General features: G+C 40.5%; 1 protein-coding gene across 1 annotated transcript in view; it reads left to right on the top strand.

The window, feature by feature from the left end:
* Positions 1–22,663, top strand: part of SLC28A1 (solute carrier family 28 member 1) — a 78,395-nt gene that overhangs the window by 43,864 nt on the left and 11,868 nt on the right. The window contains exons 10-15 of the mRNA XM_033921089.1: positions 8,661–8,741; positions 10,121–10,246; positions 11,651–11,781; positions 14,617–14,785; positions 17,135–17,332; positions 19,994–20,075. Coding sequence (XP_033776980.1) covers positions 8,661–8,741; positions 10,121–10,246; positions 11,651–11,781; positions 14,617–14,785; positions 17,135–17,332; positions 19,994–20,075 — 787 coding nt within the window. The remainder of the gene's footprint in view (positions 1–8,660; positions 8,742–10,120; positions 10,247–11,650; positions 11,782–14,616; positions 14,786–17,134; positions 17,333–19,993; positions 20,076–22,663) is intronic.

The raw sequence follows: 22,663 nt of genomic DNA, 5'->3' as shown, positions 1-22,663 counted from the left end.
GATGCGATAATCGAGCTCGGACCAGCCCGGATCCGAAGCATATCGGGCGTGATTGTGTTTATAGTTCAGTGATGCGTTCCTGCAGATCTTCCATAGTTGCGGGTAGTGGAGATAAGTTCCCCCAAAGGAAAAAGTCACAAACATTAATGTTCGGTGATCTCGGGGGCCACTTGAGGAACACCTGGGCATTTTGTTGCATTGCATTGTCTGAAGGTTGTAATTTCTGCACCAATTGTGGTTTATAAGGCTGAAAATGCAAGCGATTGTATAAGATCTTGCTAACTGCGCTTTTTGGGACTTGTATTTGCTGTTATCTTATTTATAAACATAGTCCAATAAGTTTTGATTTTGTAATCATTTAAAATCAAGGAGTACTTTTGTGGGCACCCTGTGTATATATATATACCCTGTGTGTGTATATATATATATATATATATATATAAAAATTTATGAGAAAAGCAACTTTTGGATAAAAAGTTAGGGCCCCATATTCAGACCACAGGAGTTAGCCAGACTGACTCCCATGGTTTGCAGTGAGCCATGTTATTCAATAACTTTCTGGGTTAAAGTTAGTCACCACAGTCTTAGCTGGCCAAGTCAATATTCATCATCTGGCCAAGGCCTAGCAAAGATAGACCTGAGTTTTAGGCAGATCTATTTGGCCACGAGCCTTAGCTGGCAAGCCAATGAATATTAGTGGTGATTGACTATGTTGTGTGGCATAGCCCGTCACCAGCCAATCCACTCAACAGGATATTTAGCAAGAGACAGCCAATTATAGCTATCTCCCGCTGAATAACCGTGCTTAGTTGGCTTAGTGGTACTTAATCAGCCGAGAGTGGCTAAGTACCACTGAATATCGGGCAGACTCTGTTTATCCAAAAGTTGTTTTTCTGGGCGTGGCTTGATGCGAGCACGAATGGAAGCGTAATCGTAAAGCTCCTCTATAGCCAGGCACAGAATATAAAATAAAAATTCCCTTCTTTATAATTTTCCTCAAAGAAATGAATACAAAAGAAACGGAACACAAGACAATTCAAAATATCTTCTTTTGTTAAAGCTGAAACGAAACCCGAGTAAGTTTTGAGCTGAAAGGCAGATTGCCGTTTTTTCTCTTCAACGGTTTTTAGAAGACTTGATTACAGCGCTGAGATCGTGAAGCGTGAGTTAAAAAAAATTACTACTGTTGAGGTATACCAGCCAGTGACGAAACTGAAGAGGCTTGAAAGAAAAAAAATTTAAGAAAGTAATGGCGGCGAATTAAATTGTGAAGCGCCAAGAATAGATGAAATTTAAATGCAAGAATATTAAAGTAAAAGAAGATTATTGAAGTAAATATAGCTCTCCTCTTTCGCAGCTGCGACTGGGCTTGTGAGAGGAGAGCTAGAAGAAAAGTTTGCCGTTTTTTTTTTTTTAGCGCTAAAATTTAAAAGATATAGCTGTGATGGTTTGAAACAAACTTCTCTTGCCCGCGCTGAACAGAGACTCTGAGAGCAAAGGATCGGCAGATTTTCTTCTCACTGAAATATTAGGAAACTGAAGAGGAGGTTTGCTGGAGCGATTAAAACTGACAAAAAGAAAAGAACTGATTTAATTGTGAGACTGTTGTCAGTTGATTTGTGTGGTAATTTGATTTCTACTGCCGGCGCTGACTCAGAGCCCTACGGGTGGTGAATGAGAGAGATCAGTATTGTCCTTTTTGCCGGTTTCTTTATGTGAGGACAGATCATTGAATAAAGAAAATTGGATTGGCACGGGATAGAGAAGGGATATTAGAAATTTAATCTAACCAAAAAAAGAAGGAAAGTAAGAGAAAGAATGATTCTAGTGTGAAGCCTGCTGTTGATTGAATTCCTGAGCTGTGACAGTCTGAAATTGCCCTTTACAGCCAATTGAAGCCCTGAGAGAATAATTAATAACTTGAAGTATTGAAAAAAAAAGATTGATAAAAAATATACTGCCTAATAATCAAACAATAGTCTGAAGGAGGAAAGTAAAGAAAGAGGGTTTGTTTCTCTTTATGCTGAATTCTTTCATGACAGGAAGTTGATAGCCAGAGCAACGGGGCATATTTAAAGTAAACTCGGCATAGGGAACATCAGCCTGACATTATAAACTGCCAAGCCTGGATAAGATATTAAAAGAGAAGCTTGAAATATAAAAAGTGTTGTTATTTCTCTGTGCGATGAATAACTGTTGAAAAGGAAGCCGATTTTGATGTGGGGCTGCTGACGGTTGATTGTGGACTGAGACAGTTTGATACAGCCTTCTCCTGCCAGCGCTGAAAAAGGTTGATAAAAAAAATTTTTTTTTCCCTCCGTGCTAAAACGAATAGATATTGGGAGAGAGTAAAGCTGAACGGAGATAGAGGGAAAAAGAGCTGACAATATATGTGAAAGCCCTTCGGTGACGACGCTGAAAGGGGGGATTGATTGAAGAAAACTGAGTGAAAGAAATACCGGCGTTTTCTCTCAGTGATTGAACACTGAGACGCTGAAGACAGAGAAAGAATATAAACTTACTAAATAAACAAAAAAACTGAAATGAAATTGCTTTTCTCTTACAAAGCTGCGATTGGGCTTGTATGAGAGGAGACAGAGGAAGGGGTTAACTGAACTTTTGGAAAAAAACTGAAGCGGCAAGACATCGAGGCAGTTGAGAGACGCTAACTGGAAACAAATAACTGACACTTACTTCAAAGAACCTTTTTACCAATATAAAAGAGATAAGACAGATAACTGAGAAAGAGAAAAGGAAAAGGAAAAAAGGCAAAAAAGGAAAAGAAAATTTCTACTTTAAAAGATAAAACTAAATTTTGGAAGAAAAGAGATTATAAACAACAATATGACAAGCACCAGACAAAACAAAAATGAGGCTGGTACATCTGCAAAAAGACAGAAACAAGACCAAATAACACCAAGCAAAATACCACTTCCTATCGAAGAATCAGACACATTAAGCAAAGCTGAAGTCATGGAAGAATTAAAACAAATCAAACAAATGCTTAAAGAAACTATAACTAATATGTCTGAAATGAAAGAAGAAATTTTAAATATACATAGACAAATGGAAGTTAACAACAAAAGAACAACTGAACTAGAATCAAAAATGGAAACTATAGAATGTGAATCAAAAAGATGTAAAAACGACAGCCTGGAATTAAATAAATTAAAAGATCAATTGGAGGATTACGAGAATAGAGGAAGAAGAAAGAACATCAAACTCTTTGGAATACAAGAAAACTTAGAGGGAAAAAATACTATCCTTTTCCTTGAAAATTTAATTCCAAAAATTTTACAATTAGACTTGAAACAACCAATTGAAATTGAAAGGGCGCATAGAATCCCAATTAAAAACTTAGAAAATAAAAACAGACCAAGACCAATCATTTTCAAAATGTTGAGATACCAACAAGCACTAGAGATACTAAATGCCGCAAAAAAAGATAAAAACTTAAATTATAAAGGATCAAGATTATGGTTTTTACCAGACTTCGCCAAAAATACAGCAACTAAAAGGAAAAGATTACTAGACATGAGACCTCTACTCAAAGAAAAAGGATTTAAATATGGTCTATACTACCCGGCGAAAATGAGAGTGTCATCTGGAGACAAGTCATTATATTTCGAGGATCCCGAAAAACTAAAAGAGTTTCTCTCTAAACCAGAACCTATGATATATTAACATAATATATTAAGATGGTTTTGAAGACTCTATGAAAAAATAGAAAACATAACATATCGAAATATTTGAAGAAATGGAGGAAAACAATACAAAGAAAAGACAATAATAATTATATGAAAGAAAGAACAGAATATAGGAAAATTATTAAATAATACACTGCATATATGTTTAAAATAATTATATGTTGAAATCATAATACTAAGGAAATACAAATTAACATATTGTTAAATGGAAAATGATACATTAATAAAATGTTATGGAAAATGATTAAATAAATATAAAAGATTCAATATAGATAGATAGAAGGGAAATTTGTTTAAACAATTGAATATTGATTGCCTGGAATGAGGAGACTGTTAGGATTACAATTCCAATGTGTATCCTTAAGCAGCCAATGTATTGGGTGGGAAAGGGAGGGATAAGGAGAATATATATTAGAATAATTAAGGGAGATACATTAGGGTTAAATATGTGTGTCATGAAGAAAATTTTTTGGATATTAAATATGAAGAAGAGAGGAAAGAATAAGATAATGAAAAATATTAAAATATATAATGTCTTTTAAAATATATTCTATTAATGTCAATGGCCTGAATCACGTAATTAAAAGGAAAAAAATATTAACATTTTTAAAAAAACAAAATGCAGATATTTACTGTCTGCAAGAAACCCATCTTAATATGAAGGAATCACAGAAATTATCAGGTGGATGGATAAAAGAATGTTTTTTTGCTCCAGCAGTGGGTAAAAAAGCAGGGGTTGCAATCCTTATAAATAAAAAATGTATGGCCAATATAAAAGTAAAAAATTCAGATCCACATGGAAGATGGATACATATCGATATAGGTATGGGAAATGATACCCTGACGCTATTTAATATATATGCCCCTAATTCGAATCAATCAGAATTTTTCAAAAAGCTACAAAATATGTTATTACCACTGGCTGCCTCTAATTTAGTGGTGGCTGGAGATTTTAATGCTGTAATGGATCCATTATTGGATAAAAAACCTGGTAAAAATATTAAATCTTTAGGTCTAGATAATTTAGTTCGATCATGTGATTTGAAAGATATATGGCGTATTCTTCATTTTAATGATCAGGAGTATTCATTTTGTTCACAGGTTCATAAATCATTTTCAAGAATAGATTATATTTTTGTTTCAACAAATAAAGTGCAACAAGTGATTAAAGCCTCCATTGATCCTATTATCATTTCGGATCATGCGGGAATATGGATAGAATTACAATTAGATCAATTAGAAAATAATAGACCTCTTTGGAGATTTGATAATGCATTGCTTGTGGATGACAAATTTTTGGAAAATTTTAAAACACAAATTAATGAATTTTTTCAAATAAATTTAGTGGAAGATACATCTATAGAGAATGTATGGGATACATTTAAAGCAACTATGAGGGGTAATATCATATCATATTCAGCTTTTATTAGAAAACAAATTAAAAAACAATATATAGAATTAGAAAAAGAAATAAAAATATTAGAAGCTAAATTGATAAGTAAATGGGAATATGAAGTTTTGCAAGCTCTTTTGAAAGTAAAAGGTAAATATAATGAATTAACTTCAAAAATGATAAGAAAAGATTTGTTTTCCAAACAAGCGATGTATTATGGAAATTCTAATAAGGCGGGAAAATTATTAGCAAATTATCTTAAGGCAAAAAAAAGGAGAACTAATATTAATGGAATAAAAGATGATAATGGTATAATAACAAATCAAACAAATATAATATTAAAACAATTTTTTAAATTTTTATAAGGATCTATATTCTTCCGAACCTTATTTGGAGAAACAAAAAGATGGAAAAAATTTTTAGATTTAATAAATGGACCTAAGATTCCTGATCATATGAAACGAAGTTTAGAAGAACCTATATCATTAAAAGAATTAGAAACAGCATTGAGATCTCTTAGAGTTGGATCCGCTCCAGGTGGTGATGGTTACACAGTAGAATTTTATAAAACATTTCAAAATATCCTCTCCCCACATTTATTAAAATTATATCAGACACAACTTATAAAAGGTAATATAAAAGGTACTATGGCTGAATCAATAATAATTGTTTTGCCTAAGCCAAATAAAGATCCTACTTTGGTTTCAAACTACAGGCCTATATCATTGATAAACGTTGATAATAAACTTTTGGCGAAAATTTTGGCTTTGAGATTAGCCAAAGCTCTCCACATATTATAGATATGCATCAAACGGGTTTCGTTGCTAAAGACATTCCTCCAATAACTCTAGACTATTATTTCACATGCTAAACTTATCAAAAAAAATGGATGAACCGGCATTTACAGTTTCATTAGATGCTGAGAAAGCATTTGATAGAGTAGAATGGAATTTTATGTATCAGGCTTTAGAATGGTTTGGTATAGGTTCTGGATTTATACAAATGGTAAAAACATTGTATAGCTTCCCGATTGCAAGATTAAATATTAATAATAAAATATCTGATGGTTTTCAATTACAGAGGGGAGTTAGACAAGGTTGTCCTTTATCTCCTTTGTTATTTGATGTTGTATTAGAACCCTTATTGTTAGCAATACAGCAAACAAGGGAGATACAAGGAATTCCATATTCAGATATGGAATATAAAATTTCGGCTTATGCTGATGATATTTTGCTTTATTTGAGAAATCCAGAGTCTACCTTATCTTCTTTATTGGAATTAATTGATAAGTTTGGCAAATTTTCAGGTTATAAAATTAATTGGAATAAATCTGAAATTATACCTTGAATGTTTACTGTGTAAAAGGATTATTTTGATATTTTTCCATTCATATGGAAAGAAGAAGGATTTAAATATCTAGGCATTCAAGTTAAAAAAACAATTGAAGATACTGTAAAAGAAAATGAAAAATATGTACTAAAAAAGTAACAGAGTTATGTTGAACAATGGAACCCATTACATATATCTTGGTGGGGTAGAGTTCAAACTATTAAAATGATGATGTTGCCTGTGGTTTGCTACCAAATGAGTATGATACCTATTTATTTTCAGGGGTCCTTTTATAAAAAGCTTAATAGAATTTTAACAAAATTTCTTTGGCTTGGTAAAACACCTAGAATAGCTTTAGTAACCTTACAAAAATCAATTAAGGAGGGAGGGGTAAATTTTCCAAATTTCTATAGGTAACATCAAGCCTATATTCTACGTCAGGGTATGTATTGGATCCTCCCAGAACTTATAGATAATGCACCAGATTGGTTATATTTGGAATGGCGCCTTATGTTTCCCCTAAATTTAGTTCATTTACCAAGTATTAATATACCTAAAAGATACAGAGAAAATAAAATAATAATGGATACTTGGAAAACATTGAGATTTATTGATAAATTAACACCCATCCCAATATATAAATCAACTAATCAATCCATATGGATAACTCCAAGATCAAAGTAGGCGGAGCTCAAATCCTTTGGAAGAACTGGATTATTGCAGGAATTAGATCTCTAGATGATATTATTTCAGAAGGTAAACTGCCTGGATTTTTTCACAATTGCAACATAGATTTGATCTTAATAAAACACAAAGTTTTAAATGGATGCAATTGAAGCAGGCCATTCAGGTTGGGTTCCCTGAATGGAAATCATTAAACAATCAATATAGTTTAAAGTTCTTATGCTTTAAAGCAGACTTCCTGGGACATCAAGCCGCATTGTGGTATAAATTAATATCTGGATATTTAAATAAAAAACCAAAAAATGGTCTAAGAGACATTTGGAGCATTGAGATTGGACATCAAATTAATGCATCTCAATGGCCACTAATTTGGTCTTGGAGAATGGGATGTACAATGTCAGCATCTATGAGACAAACATGGTTCTTTTTATTACATAGAGCTTTTTGGACCCCTACTCGTTTACAAAAACTAGACAGTTCTAAGTCTAATAGATGCTGGCACTGTAATCTAGAACCAGGGACATTAGATCATTTGTTATATTACTGTCCTTATATTAAAATATTTTGGAATTCAATTTGGCCACAAATTAATAAATTAATGGAAAATCATATTGCAATATCATATGATACAATTTTATTTGGAACAATGATGAGAAAAAAAAGTCAAATTTCACCAGAAAATAATAAACTTTTATTAATTATGACAGGGGTTGCCATTCAACATATAACTAACAATTGGAAAAATTACAACAACCTAAACTACACATTTTGGTGGAATACAATATGCCATGTTTTTAAAATGGAAAGAACAATATCAATACAAAAGGGAACATATAATAAATTTATAAAAATATGGGGGCCATTGACAAAATACTGTAATGATTAAATAATAGAATACTTTTTCTTCCTTTCTTCTTTTAGAGACTTTCTTATGACACACATATAGGGGGGGTAAGGAAAACAATTTATATATAATATATTATAATATATGATACAAAATGTAACAAATGATTAAGGGATAATAGAAGGGTGGGGGGAGGGAAAATGAATAAAATTTATCCCGAATATATTGTATTAGATATAAATATGTTATTGAATAATTATCAATAGTATCTTAATCTGTTATATACTTTTATAAAATTTGAAAATATTATATTAAAGTGATGAAGGGTTGGGGGGAGGGTGAAGGGGAAAATCAAATTCAGACATACATTGTGTTAGATATAAAAGTGATACCATGCATGTATCAAATGTATTTTATTATTGTGTACACTTTTTGTGAAATTTGAAAATAAAAATATAAGGGAAACAAAAGTTGTTTTTCTAATAAATGTTATTGATTTGACCTTCACTATCAGTTCTGTTTGGCTGCGCTTCTTCCAATACTTACTCTAGTGTTCACCTTCTGTAACACTAGTTCATCTATGGTCTTTTTTTATTTCTGAAAGACTGTAGCTCCCATCAGCTCTTCATCTCTCTGGCCTTGGCCTTTCCTCTCAATTTCATCCTGACTTGTTCAATACATAATATCCCCAATTTCCCCCCAGATATCCTGGTTGATGCAAGTCACGATGGGCACCACAGCTACCGAAACACTCAGTGTGGCAGGGAACATATTTGTTGGCCAGGTAATTACTCCAACTGATCGCATACATCTGCAATTCTGACACCATGAGCTGAAAATGGAACTCCAGTTGATTTCTAGAATCCAGAGTGCTGAAACGAAAGAGGATACAAGTGCAGACTAATATTGTAACCCCCAACCTGCTGTCGTGCCAGCGTCGGCTCTTCCTCTGATGTCACTTCCTGGACCCTTGCCTAGGAAGTGATGTCAGAGGAAGAGCCGGTGCTGGCACAACAGTAGGTTGGGAGTTACTGCTTGCGCCAGGAATGTTACAGAGGTACGGGGGAAGGGAAGCAGCATGAGGCGGTGAAGGAGCGTGTGGAAGTGGGGGGGTGGGGGTGGAGAAGAGGACAGGGGAGTGGTGCCTATCACCCTCGCTACTCCACTGGCCTACACTTAGGCGCCTAGACCGACACGCCTAACTTAATTATTTAAAAAGATTAATTAGCACTTTATAATTAGCTTAAATTAAAATGAATTTGGTGGTAGGGCTTTTGGGAAGACGCCTATTAGAAAGTAGGCATGGTTAGGGGTGGATTGCGGGCAGATCTTGGGCGTGTTTTGTTTGTTCAGTAGGCACTAACTTAGGCACCAAGAACACCCCGGCATAAATAGGGGGTGCTAAGGTTTAGGCACGATTCTATAAACAGCACCTAACTGAAGACTGACAGGTGCTATGTGCAACGTTTCTCAGCAACTATATCTTAGGCACCATATATACAATCAGGGCCTATCTGCATACAATGGGTCTTGCAGGAGATAAAATGTCATAACAACATCAGCGCATGATAACCATTATTAAATGACTCCCTCATAAGAATCAGGAAATATAAATTGAAAAAAAGGAACAGGGCTCACATGCGCACCCCTTCCCCTGTGCCTCTTAACTTTGCTGGCTTGCCTAGCACTGCCAACTTGCTGCCTTCACCAGCCTTGGCTCTCCTTCTGATGTCACTTCCTGGTCCCTTGACCAGGAAGTGACATCAGAGAGAGAGCTAAGGCCAGTGCAAGCAGCAGACTGGAGATGCTGCTCGCACCAGTGAAGAGTTAGAGATACCGGGGGGGTGGAGCGAGAGAAGAGTTGTCAGTGGCCCCACTATGATGGCGCCCAGGACAGTCCGTCCCCTGTGGTTACAATCAAAGTGGTTTGCATATTTTAGAAAGGTACAGTACTTATTTTAAGTGTTAAGTGATTTGCCCAGATTCTAAGCAGCTGCAGTGGGAATTGAACTCTCAACCTCAGGGCTGAGGCAGCTGCTCTAACCACTAGCCCAGCCCTCCCCTAAAATCCATCTTAAATAGAAGATGAAAAATATAGTTCAAGTCTTGAGAATTTTCTGTACTTCGCTGCTGTGGATTGATGTTTCGCTCCCTTCTAATCAGACAGAGGCCCCGCTACTGATTCGTCCCTACTTAGCAGACATGACCAAATCAGAAATCCATGCCGTGATGACCGGGGGATTTGCAACAATAGCAGGCAGCGTGCTGGGAGCTTACATTTCCTTTGGGGTAAGACAAGCACCTTAAGAAAACTTCAGTTTTGCTAACCGAAATATTCTGCTATGTTAGAGAATATTGCCCAATGTCTGTTCATTGACATAAATGGCAGACGCAGGCTCTGTAATATTGTCTCTTCATGTTGCGTTCAGTGCACACTATTAGTGCAAATCAGCTGCTTTGTGCACACTTTGAGAGGGGAGGGAACTGTTCCTTCCAAGCTGAGCAGGACTCTTCCAATAGCATTGCTTCCAGTGGGGGCGGAGGGAGGGGAGGTTTAAAGGCTAGGCCCAGTAGGCACATGCCTCAGGCCCAAGGAGGTCAGGGGGCCCAATGCGCTACTACAGGGGGGGGCCCCTTCTTTTTCCCCCTCCTTCCTCTTCCTAGTGTCCCTCCCCTTTCCTTCCTCCCATGCCGGTTCTTCTTTGACCCTCCCTTCCCGCAGCCCAGCTAATTTTTTTTTCCTCACGGTGGTAGCGGCACCATCACCCACTTCAGAGGGGGGAGGGGGGGTTGCTGAAAAGTTCTCAGCCCAACCAACCTCCTAAATTCTGAGCGTTATTTTGCCACTGGAGCTGAAAAGAGTGCTATCTTATTCCGTTTAGGGTTCATAGACAACCCCGCGAAAGACAAAGGCGCGCGTCGACAACTGAGCGCAAGATGGAGGCGCGCGCCGAAGAAAATTACAGTTTTTAGGGGATCCGACGGGGGGGTTTTGTTGGGGAGCCCCCCCAGTTTACTTAATAGAGATCACGCCGACGTTATGGGGGGTTTGGGGAGTTGTAACCGTCCACATTTTACTGTAAACTTAACTTTTTCCCTAAAAACAGGGAAAAAGTGAAGTTTTCAGTAAAATGTGGGAGGTTACAACCCCCCCAAACCCCCCACAACGCCCCACAACGCGGCGCGGTCTCTATTAAGTAAAGTGGGGGGTTCCCCCCCCCATGCCTCCCCGTCGGAGCCCTAAAAACAGTAATTTTGTGTGGCGTGCGCCCCCGCGCTGCGCTCAATTGTCTGGGCGCGCCTTTGTCCCGGCGCGCTTTTGACCTGACACCCCGTTTAGTGCCAATTTGCAGAAATGAAATTCTATGTTTTGATATTGTGTCAGATCATTGATTGAACCATATCCACGTTATTCTCTTCTTGGCTGGGCTGGGAGCTTTTCAGCACCCCTGCGTAAAAGCTCATTTTCTGCTTCATATAAAGAGAGCAAGAGATGGGGGGATGGGAGGGGGGGCGGAGCTGAGGGAGCCGCTATCAGAATAAGAAATCAGGATTGTGATCACCTGGAAGTACGATCTGTAAATTATGGTCTGGGTATCTGAGAGAGGAGGTTTATTTGTTCACAGCATGGTGTCAGTACCTGACGCATGTGGTAGGTTTGTACTTTGTAAGGTGTGAGCACCTGTGTTTCAGATTGAGGCCTCCTCACTGATAGCAGCCTCAGTGATGGCAGCTCCGTGCGCCCTTGCCCTGTCCAAGCTCGTCTATCCAGAAGTTGAAGAATCCAAGTTTAGGATCGACGAAGGAGTTAAAATAGAGAAAGGGTACGTACTAACTGGTTAATCAAGTCTTATTAGGGTTTTATATACCACCTATCAAGGTTATCTAAGCGGTTTTACAATCTTTCCATGAATCATTTTAAAATAACTGAAGCTCTTTCTATCAATTAATTCTCTTCATAATTTTTTTCTTTTTTCTAAATTGACCCTACCCTTATGTATAAACCTTAAATGTTTTTTTTTTCTTTTTTATGCTTATTTAATTAATTTTATAAGACGGGGAAGGTGGAGAAGGACGCTGAAAGGCCATGGGGAAGACGGGGGGGGGGTGGAGAAGGACGCTGAAAGGCCATGGGGAAGACAGAGAGGGAGAAGGACGCTGAAAGGACATGGGGAAGACAGAGGGGGGAGAAGGACACTGAAAGGACATGGGGAAGACAGAGGGGGGAGAAGGACGCTGACAGGACATGGGGAAGATGGGGGGGGGAGAAGGACGCTGAAAGGAAATGGGGAAGAGAGTGTGGGAAGAAGACAGAGATGCCAGACTATGGGGGGAGCGGAGGGAAGAAGATGGGTGCCAGACCAATTTGGAAAGGGGGAGAAAGGGAGAGGCACAGTAACAGAGCAAATGGAAGACGCAGAAGGAAGAGAGACAGTGGATGGAAGGAACTGAATGAGAGCATGAGGAAAGCAGAAACCAGGCAACAAAGGTAGGAAAAGAAATCTATTTCTATTTCTTTTTTTTTTTTTTTTTTGCTTCAGGATAAAGTAGTATATTAGTTGTATTGATAAAAATTTATAAACAAAAGAGGCTCTGGTAGAAACCCGTTTACAAAGTATGTATTCTTCCCAATTAATATTTCCAAATTAATAAAGTCTTTTTGCTTATTTGTAAATGGGTTTCTACCAGAGCCTTTAATTCAGTAGCATAATTAAATGAAATAACTATTTCTGAAGTTTACAGGGACGGGCGGGGACGGAGGGGATTCCTCACGGGGACGGGCGGGGACGGAGGGGATTCCTCGCGGGGACGGGTGGGGATGGAGGGATTCATCGCGGGGACGGGTGGGGACGGGTGGAATTCCTCACGGGGACGGGTGGGGACGGTGAGACTTTGGCGGGGACGGGTGGGGACGGGTGGGATTTCTGTCCCCGCGCAACTCTCTAACTGCAATACCATGGAAGTTCAATGCGGTTAACAAAAGAAGAGACTGTACATTTACAGCAATGTTACATATATGGCAATGAAAAGGCATATAATGTGGAGGCCTGACATAGACAGGACAATTAGATAAAACAGAGATTGATTAAGAGAGGCCATAAGTGGCTTGGCAAGGAGGGTGAAGTCAGAGAGTTTGGAGACATGAAATTCTGAAACACAGGACTAACAGTACCACAGCAAATGCACGGGTAAAAATTCACTATGAATTACTACCCAGGGGGGCCTATAGGTTTGAGAGAGTGTAGAGAGGTCTGAAGGGGGTCTCGAGGTGGGGGGTGTCGCTGGTTGGGGGAAGGAGGTTGGGAATTTCCAGGGGGTGGCAGCAGGAGGGAATGGGCATCCTTCCTGCCAAGGGACTTCTCGGGGGGGGGGGGGTAGGAGGTGGGCATCCCTCCTGCTGGGGGAACTTCACGAGGGGGTGGGAGTGTCGTCAATTCAAGCATAAAGGAGTGGGTATCCCTCCTGCCAGGGGACTTTGCGGGGGGTTCCTGCTGCAGCCGCTCAGCATGGCAGAGGTATTTTCCCCCCGATCAGCTGAGCCGGCAGGACTCCCTGAAGCGACATCATTGGGGAAGCCTGCTGGCTCAGCTTATTAGGGATTCCCTTGCCGTGATCAGTTGATGGTAAGGGATCCCTGATCAGGGAGGCGTAATTCTGTAACCAGCACCTATGACAATTATAGAATTGGTGGAGGAGAGGGTAGGCGGGATTAGGCATCTGTCCCTTAGGGTAGATGTGATTCTGTATAGGACACCAGTGTGCTATTCTCAGCCACTTCCTAAGCGGCTGCTGAGGCCGGTGCCCTCTAGTGGTCAGCTGCTCAATCTGAGCACCTTTTTGTAATTTAGACGTGATTGAAACGAGTCTAGATAAAAATGTCCTTTTTACACATGGATATTTTTTTTCCCATTCTACAATCGCTATTGAACAGCCTGCTTTTGGCCCCTCCTTTGTCCCACCCACAACACGCTCCCTTGTTATTTGGATGAACTGCAGTGTGAAATGCCCAAATTCTGACTTTTCAAAATTGGGATTTGGGCGTTTTTAGCAGATGAACTTTTTTAAGCATTTTGAGGCATCCATCTGCTTTAAAAATAAGCAATAAAGTTAATTGAATTGCAATGCAGAGCAATGAAATTGTTGGGATAAAAACATTAACGGTACTTGCATTCGTGGTTGTTATGGTCATTTTCCTTTTTCTCAAAAAGTGTAATATTAGGCAATGCTGGAACTTTTTTTTTTACTTTTATTTACGTAAATTTTATAATGTGTTTCTCACCGTACTTTTAAGTATTAAAAAAAACAACATTTAAATTACAAGTTCAATAGTGAGGGAGGGGGGTTATTTTACTATTACATATTCTATAAGATATATGGTAGGAAAGGGTGGGAAGGGGGGGGTGATAAGAGTTTATGTTTTGTACCAATGATGATTATTAAGTGATGTATTTATTGTTAATTTGTTTGAACATATGTCACACTTATTGTAAGTTTGAAAATGAATAAAGAATTAAAAAAAAACCAACACATTTATTTTTCACTTTTGCTTAAGTTCTTTGACCAACACTGTCTCTACAAACCTTCCCATTAGACTTCAAAGACTGAGCCAAAAACGTCTGCTTTATTTGTCCCTTTTTCTCTTTTTATTTCTTCTCTAGAGAAGAAAAGAATTTTCTGGAGGCTGCCAGTAATGGGGCATCTCTATCTATAGGACTCGTGGCAAACATTGCTGCCAACTTGATTGCGTTCATGGCGTTGCTGGCATTCATCAACTCTGCCTTCTCTTGGCTGGGAGGGATGGTGGATTATCCACAGCTAACACTCCAGGTAACATATACAGAGCAATGAAATAATTATTCATGATGGACAACATTTGTAAAGCTCAGAATAGATTAACTTGAGTTTTGCAAATTGCTCTTAAAATTTCCTCTGGGGCAGTGGTTCTTAACCCTGTCCTGAGGGACCCCCCAGTCAGCCGGGGCTTCAGGATATTCCTAATGAATATGCATGAGAGAGATTTGCATATAATAGAGGAGACCGGCATGCAAATATGTCTCATACATATTCATTAGATATAGCCTGAAAACTCGACTGGCTGAGGGTCCCCCAGGACAGGGTTGAGAACCACTATTCTAGGGCAGTATATCAGCCCCCAACCACTTCTCTAGGGCAGCTCTCTGCCCCCAACTCTCTTGCTCTCTGCCCCGATCGTCGCCCTGCTTCTGCCCCGACTCTCCTGGCCTTCCCCTGCAGTGCGAGCCCGTGGTTTTAACCCATGGGTTTAAAGCGGATTAAAAACACGGGCTCGCTATATTCAAAAGTTTAAAAAAAGTGAGTGTCTGCTTGGGGGGTTTTGTACTTCAAAAACAAAATGTCAATTGTGTGAGGCATCTGACCATTGGGTTCCTGTTTTGTGACTCCTTAGCTGTCATGGGTTTCTAGAGTTGGTATCTATGCCTGATCTGTTTGTTCTGCTTTTTGTGACCTGGTTGTATGTTCCCTTTGCAATTGCTAATAAAGATAATACTTAAAAAAAATAAAAATAATAAAAATAAAGTTTGCTGCTTTGTAAGCATGCGCAGACCATCTACAGATGGTCTGCGCATGCGTCAGGATTGCTATTCAGCGATCCCTGCAGTCGGTTGGGGGACGTGATTCCGAGCATCCTCATTTATATGGGGAGCTTCGTGAATCAGCCTCCCGCCCCTGGATTGGATCCGATCCATGGGCTTAGTGAATCTAACCTTGTGCCTTGAGATCCCATAAATGGCCTGATTCTCAGTTGTGCGTGCAAACAAATTGAGTAATGAGCCAATTAGCACCAATAATTGAGTGCTAACAATCAATTATTGGCATTGGGCAACATTGCATGCACATCTTGCTAGGCGCTAGTCTATAATGACCTGTGTGCAAATCTTATGGCATTCAACTCAAAGGGGGGCAGGGCCACGGGAGGAGCATGGGCGGGGCAGGAGCGTTTACTAAAGATACGCGCAGTATTACAGAATACGTGGGATTTGCACTTAAATTACACACCAGGATTTACACCGGATTTCAGTTGGTGTAAATCCTCACTCGCAAACATTCATAGCAGTTTGCGGCACAAAATGAAGTACCTCTAGGGAGAGAGGTTGGCCCGGGGGGGGGGGGGGGGTGTCTACCTAGACACTGGGGAGTGAGTTGTGGGTGTTTTGGAGTGGGGAAGGTGGAGTGGCTTATGACTGCAGTCTGGTGGGAGTGGGAGGGGGAGAGAGAGAGAGATCGTCAGGGGCTATAATTTTTTAAAAAGCTTATGCGGGTCCTGACCTAATATTCAGCTGAGACCTGCATTAGCTAAGCAGGTAAATTTAGGACACTTTTGATGCCTCAGAGGAAAGGGCTGGCCACGAGTAGCATTTTGAGTTTGCCTCCTGCTGACCGCTGTGCTTCGGGTAAGGAAGTGAGGGAGGGAGCGAAGGGGTTCGCAACTCAGCACCACTCTCTGCTGCCATTTCAGGGCTTGAGGGAGGGAGGAGGGCTTTGTGGCTCAGGACCGCTGCCATGCTGGTGCTTCAGAGAGGGGGGGGGGAATTGAGAATATGTTAGACAAGGTTTCTAACACACTCTCAATTAACAAAAAAACCCCAGTTATCCGGTATCCACCAATCCCCTTGGTTGCCGGATAACTGAGATTCTACTTTATTTATATAAAAAAGGTGCAATATGTGCACTTATCTGCCTTTTTCTGCCTAGTATATGATGGTCAAGGGAGGGAGGGACGAGAGATGGGAACTAGCAACATCTCCTTCTTTGCAAGGTCATCCATTTTTGCAAGGTCATTGACATGAAGGTCTCTCTCTGCACTTCTGTCCTTCCAGGTTCTGGCAAGGCAGGAATTTCACACCTTCTTCTTCAAATATTTATTCAGTTCAATTTATTCAAATTACTAATCACATCCTACTTTATTTAAAATATTAAAACAGCAGAAATATTCATTAAAATGAATTAAATGGCATAATAATCATCACTAAAAAAACTAAACATAAAATAAAATTCTTCATATATCACACTTTACTATAAAACCCCTATGAAATTTCTTTTCTTAAAGACATTTTTCCTTTCTAATGCATCACTTGTTTTCTTTTTACCAGACATATCATTGCATTCTTCTGTGTCCTTGTCTTGTCTCTCCATCAGCTGATCGTTTCCTATATTTTCATGCCTGTGGCCTTCATGATGGGTGTACAGTGGGATGAGGCTCAGATGGTGGCTGAAATGTTAGGCACAAAGATCATTCTCAATGAGTTTGTGGCTTATGAAAAGCTTTCAAGTTACAAGAAACTACGTCTTTCGGGTGTGGAAGAATGGATAAATGGCGACAAGCAATGGATTTCGGTAAGTAAGATGCCAATGCAGGAGAGGCATCTGGTTTTCTACTGCGGATTTAGGGAAGAGGTTTATGGTTCAGTTTTATTGAATATACCACCTTTTAACAGAGTGGTTTACAAAATTACAATTACAATGAAAGAAGCTCCAAATCCAAATTAAAAGGAAAGAACAGAATAAAAAATTAGTGTGGCGCAGTGGTTAGAGCAGGGGTAGGGAACTCCGGTCCTCGAGAGCTGCATTCCAGTCGGGTTTTCAGGATTTCCCCAATGAATATGCATTGAAAGCAGTGCATGCAAGTAGATCTCATGCATATTCATTGGGGAAATCCTGAAAACCCGACTGTACTACGGCTCTCGAGGACCGGAGTTCCTTACCCCTGGGTAAGAGCTACAACCTCAGCACCATGAGGTTGTAGGTTCAAATCCCTCACTGCCACTTGTGACCCTGGACAAGTCACTTAATCCCCACATTGTCCCAGGTACATTAGATAGAATTTGAGCCCGCAGGGACAGATTGGGAAATATGGTAAAGTACCTGAATATAAACCACTTAGAATGTAAATGGAATATATACAGTGGTGCCTCACACAACGAACTTAATCCGTTCCAGGAGCAAGTTTGTTATGTGAAACGTTCGTTGTGTGAAACGCGTTTTCCCATAAGAATACATGTAAAAGAAAATAATTCGTTCTGCAGCCCTACATTTCCCTCCCTCCACCTCACCTTATATGCAGAGTTTGCCAGCTTTCTTTTTCACCCAGCCGCACGCTTTCAAAAAGCTGTGCACGCGCAGCTGCTGGAGTTGATCAATGTTCTCCTCTCCTGCAACTTCCGGTTTCCGGTTGCGTCAGAGGAGAAGATTGAACAACAGAGCATGCGCGCATGTGCTGCTCTTTGAAAGTGTGTGGCTGGCCGAAAAAGAAAGCCGGAAAACTCGGCATCTAAGGTAAGGTGGAGGGAGATGACGGAACACTGCATTCAGACAGGAGGGTGCTGCTGTTCCCGGCTTCGGCGAGAGTAGTTCCGCCCCCCCCCCCGGGCCCCTCGGGCGACTTCGTTGTGTGAAACGAAGTTCGTTATAGGGAGCAAGACAAAAAGTTCGTTATGCGCAGCGTTCGCTGTACGAGGCGTCCGTTATGCGAGGCACCACTGTATAATAAAAAAGGGGTTAAAAATGTCCTGCAGATTGCTTTGTTAGTAAACCCTCACAAGACCAGGGTCACCTAACTAAATAGAAAAGGTTTTCTCGAAGACAAACATTTTTTAAAGACTTCTAAATTTCAAATACAGTAAGACAATTTGAGACGGATTTGGAAGAGAACTCCACAGAGATGGTGAAACACAAAAAAAACCTCTCTCTCTCGTTAGTTCACAATGAACTGCATGAGCAGAAGGAATCTGAACACGATCATTCACAGAACGCAGAAGTCGTGAGGGACAATAAGAACTAATAAGAGAAGAAAGATAAGCTGGACTATTATTATAAAGAATTGTTTTAAAAGTTAAAAGAAGAAATTTAAATTGACTACAATAGGGAATTGGAAGCCAATGGCGTTGAAGAAACAGTTATAAGTGTGGGCTACTGTTAAAATAGGTTATTTTACCACAAGTCGTGCTATTTGAATACAGAGTTTCATTCTATTCAGTGAGTCCCTGTGCTAAAATAGCACAACTTGTCGGTGGCATAGTATGGGCAGGAGGCGCCCGGGGCAGGGCACCCCTCATGTGCCCCATTCCACACTTACACTCTCCCTCCCCCCCCCCCCTCACCTCTTAATCTTCGCCAGCGCGAGTGGCTTCTGCAAGCATGCTCCTCACGCCAGCAAAGGATTCCCTCTGATGTCACTTCCTGGTCCCGTGACCCTTTGACACGCAGCTCCTGATTGGTAAGGCCCGACTTTAGTGCAGGAAGAGGCGGTCGGAGCACAGAGCGAGTGATTTCCTTCACTCGTCGGTGCTCCGCCTGCTCTCTCCTGCCTCTCCCGCTGCCCTCTCCAGTCTCCTCCAAGAAAAACCATATTCGCAGTTTTTCAAGATTCACGGGGGTTCCTGGAACGGAACCCCCGTGAATTTCAGGGGAGTACTGTACAAGTTTCCATTCTCATTTCAGCTAAACCAGTGACCACTATCAAAGAAAATGACTTCATGTTTCTACATATTAGAAAAATGAAAGCAGAAAAAGACCATATGACTATAAGGCCTATCCATGTCATGTATTATCACTTCCTCTCACTGGTTGCGGGTGTCAAACATAAGTTAGTCAGAAGTAGGGTTGCCAGATGCCTGGATTTCCACGGACAAGTCCTCCTTTTGAGGACATGTCCAGGGGTACGGACGGCTTTTCAAAACCCGGTACTTTGTCCGGATTTTGGAAAGCTTTCCTTTGCGCAGTAGAGCATCTGCGCCTGCGAGGATATGACGCGATGACGTCGTGCGTACATATGACATCATTGCGAACCAGGGCTGAACCAGGGAATGACAAGCCGGGGATGGATGGAACTAGGCGGGGGCTGGATTTTCCCCCTAGTCAGAAGAGCAATTTAATTATGCAAAATCCTTCCCGTTCACTAGCTCATAGAAGTCATTTGAATTTGGATTAACCTAGAGCCGGCTGCTTCTGCAGTCTCTGATTCATTCGGTGTGAAGCTGTTTGTCACTTGTCTTCCAGGTGAGAGCTGAGACTATTACTACCTTTGCCCTCTGTGGATTCGCCAATATCAGTTCCATTGGCATCATGCTTGGCGGCTTGAGTAAGTCAAGAACTGAAAAGGAAACGAAGCAGCTGAGATTCAAAGCAAATTAGCCGGCTGCTGTCTAGTTAAATCGCTTGGTTGGGACTAGCTGCTCCTTTTCAGTGGCACTTCACTGCCTAAGTGCTGCTGAATATCGCAGTTAGCGCCTAGCTCACATTTGGTTATGTTAGGGGCGTTCTGGGGGGGGGGTGAAGTCAGCCCTTGGCTGCTTAAGTGATGACGCATAAATGGGATTCCTACTCTAGAACAAGAGACCATGGTATGAGGTTCCAGTGAGATAAACCAGTGACGTGGCATAGGCCCACCCATACTTGGCTCAGCCCTGTCTGGCCCTTCAACACCCTTCCAAGGTTAGGGTTACCAGATGTCCAGGAAAACCTGGACACGTCCTCTTTTTAGAGGACTGTACAGGTACCCAGATGGACTGTCCAGGTTTTGGAAAGCCCCGATGAGCTTTGGTCGCATCTGGAGGGCCTCTCAGTATGCGCGGATGATGTCACACACATCTGTACATGCTCCAGGCCCTCGTCAGGGAAGAAGAGCAGAGGATTGGTGGGGTCTGGGGGAGCAGAACTGGGTGGGGCTGGAGCGGACTGGGGCAGGACCATTTGTCCGGAGTTTTGCAACCCAAAATATGGTAACCCTATCCAAGGTGGTCACTTGGCTCTTCTTGCTTCCTCTCTTCCTTCCTTGGATCTGTGCATGGCCTGGCAACTCTCTCCCTATTTAATTTGCTACGTTTGCAAGTAGCAAATCTGCTGCCTGTACCGATCTTTGCAGGCTTCCCTCTGCCATGTCCCACCCTCACTGATGTCACTTCCTGTTTCCTCTGGCAGGATGTAGCAAATGAAAGCCTGCAGCAGGCAATAGATGTGTTTTCCTGCTGTTGCCCACAACTGTGGTGTGTTACACTGGGGAGCAGAAGTTGCCGGGGTGCAGGTGGGAGCAGACACCAGATCTGGGAGGACAGGAGAGAGAGAGAGAGAAGCAAGACAAGGAGGGAAGGGGAATCGGAAAGCCCACACAAAATACCGATCTAGGATAAACAGAAGGAGCATAAGGAAATATTTCCTCATGGAAAGGGTAGTAGATGCATAGAAAGGCACCCAATAGAAGATTTAAAAAAAAAATGTTAACAAACAGAATACATGAAAGTAGCAGATCCTTATCAGCAGAGAAGTGAATGGAAAGCTAGAGATGTATGGCTTCAGGAATGAAAGCAGGCAGATTAGATGGACCTTCTGGTTCTCATCTGCTGCCTGTCAAGTAAAGGAAAAAAATATTTCCCCTGATCTCATGAAATGTGTCAGCACTGCGCTGCTAGCATTCTTTTTTTTATATATTTTTATTAATTTCAACAATAAACTGATTCAAGAATTGTTTTGCACAAGGCATATATTTTCCTAGGAAATAGAAAAACAGGCAATAAAGGGAAGTCAACCGTAGAGAAACTGCAGGACAGATATCAAATTATAAATATAAAGGAAACGTATAGTTTGATTATGTATTGATTTATTTACTTATTTTCCTTTGGAATTATTGGATATTGTAAATGTATTCAAAATTTATAAATTTTTTAAAAAAATATATATATAAAGGAAACATAAGCTACCTTATTCTTATTTTGCTTTATTTCTGTTGATTTGAATGATCCAATTCTGATTTTACCCCAACACACTTTTCTCAATAAGGAAATAATGAAATGCACGTCCATGCACACCAGCGGGTCAAAGTGGACTGCCTCAGCCTAACTAGTTGTCTGTTGGAGACCCTGGCTCTTAAAGTTCGGTGGTGTGATGGCCTTATTTGTTTTTCAGGGCTCCTGTCTCAGTTGCCCTATGACCCGATCATAGTCCAATCAAAAAGAGGCTCACAGAAATCAGGGCTTGCTGATTGGATGCTGATAGAGAGGTAAAGGATAAGATGGCAGTCAGAAGCGGAAACAAGGCATGAGTCAATAATTTCCATCAATTTATGATATGAAACGTTGTTTTTAAACCCGGAGCAACTACATTTTCCTTCACTACAAAGAAGAAATCGTACTTCAGAAAGCATAATGTTTTTCTGTTCTAAGGACAGATTATTGTTATGATAAACTAGCCCTTCTTTCTTAAAATGACAATCTGTCAGGAACACAGAGAGAACCAAGAACTCATGGTCTTTGCACTTCACCCTCCCTTGGCTTCAGGGCTGGAGAGAAGATCTTTTGATATTATGTTTCACAAGATACCACTAATTCAACCCTGTTTATTAATTTGGGTAACTGTAAAAGAGACAAAATAGGTGGTTACATTACTGTTGGGCAGCTAGGGGAGGGCACTATGACTTCTGTCATTTTCAAATAGCCCCATAGTCTGTGCCCTTTCCCATGCTGGATGGAAACATAGAAACATGTTGGCAGATAATGGCCAAACAGCCCATCCACAGCATCCACTATCTCCTCCTCTCCCTGTAGGCTAAGGCTCTTAACATTTGCATCTCCTCTTCCTATAGGCTAAGGCTCTTTATACCTGCATTGTGATGTCATAGAGCTTTATAGTTATAGAAACATGATGGCAGATAAAGGCCAAATGGCCCATCCAGTC

Source organism: Geotrypetes seraphini, chromosome 14 (assembly GCF_902459505.1).
Source record: "Geotrypetes seraphini chromosome 14, aGeoSer1.1, whole genome shotgun sequence".
Lineage (NCBI taxonomy): Eukaryota > Metazoa > Chordata > Amphibia > Gymnophiona > Dermophiidae > Geotrypetes > Geotrypetes seraphini.
Note: the sequence above shows the minus strand (reverse complement) of the source record. Positions and strands in the feature narration are given on the sequence as shown.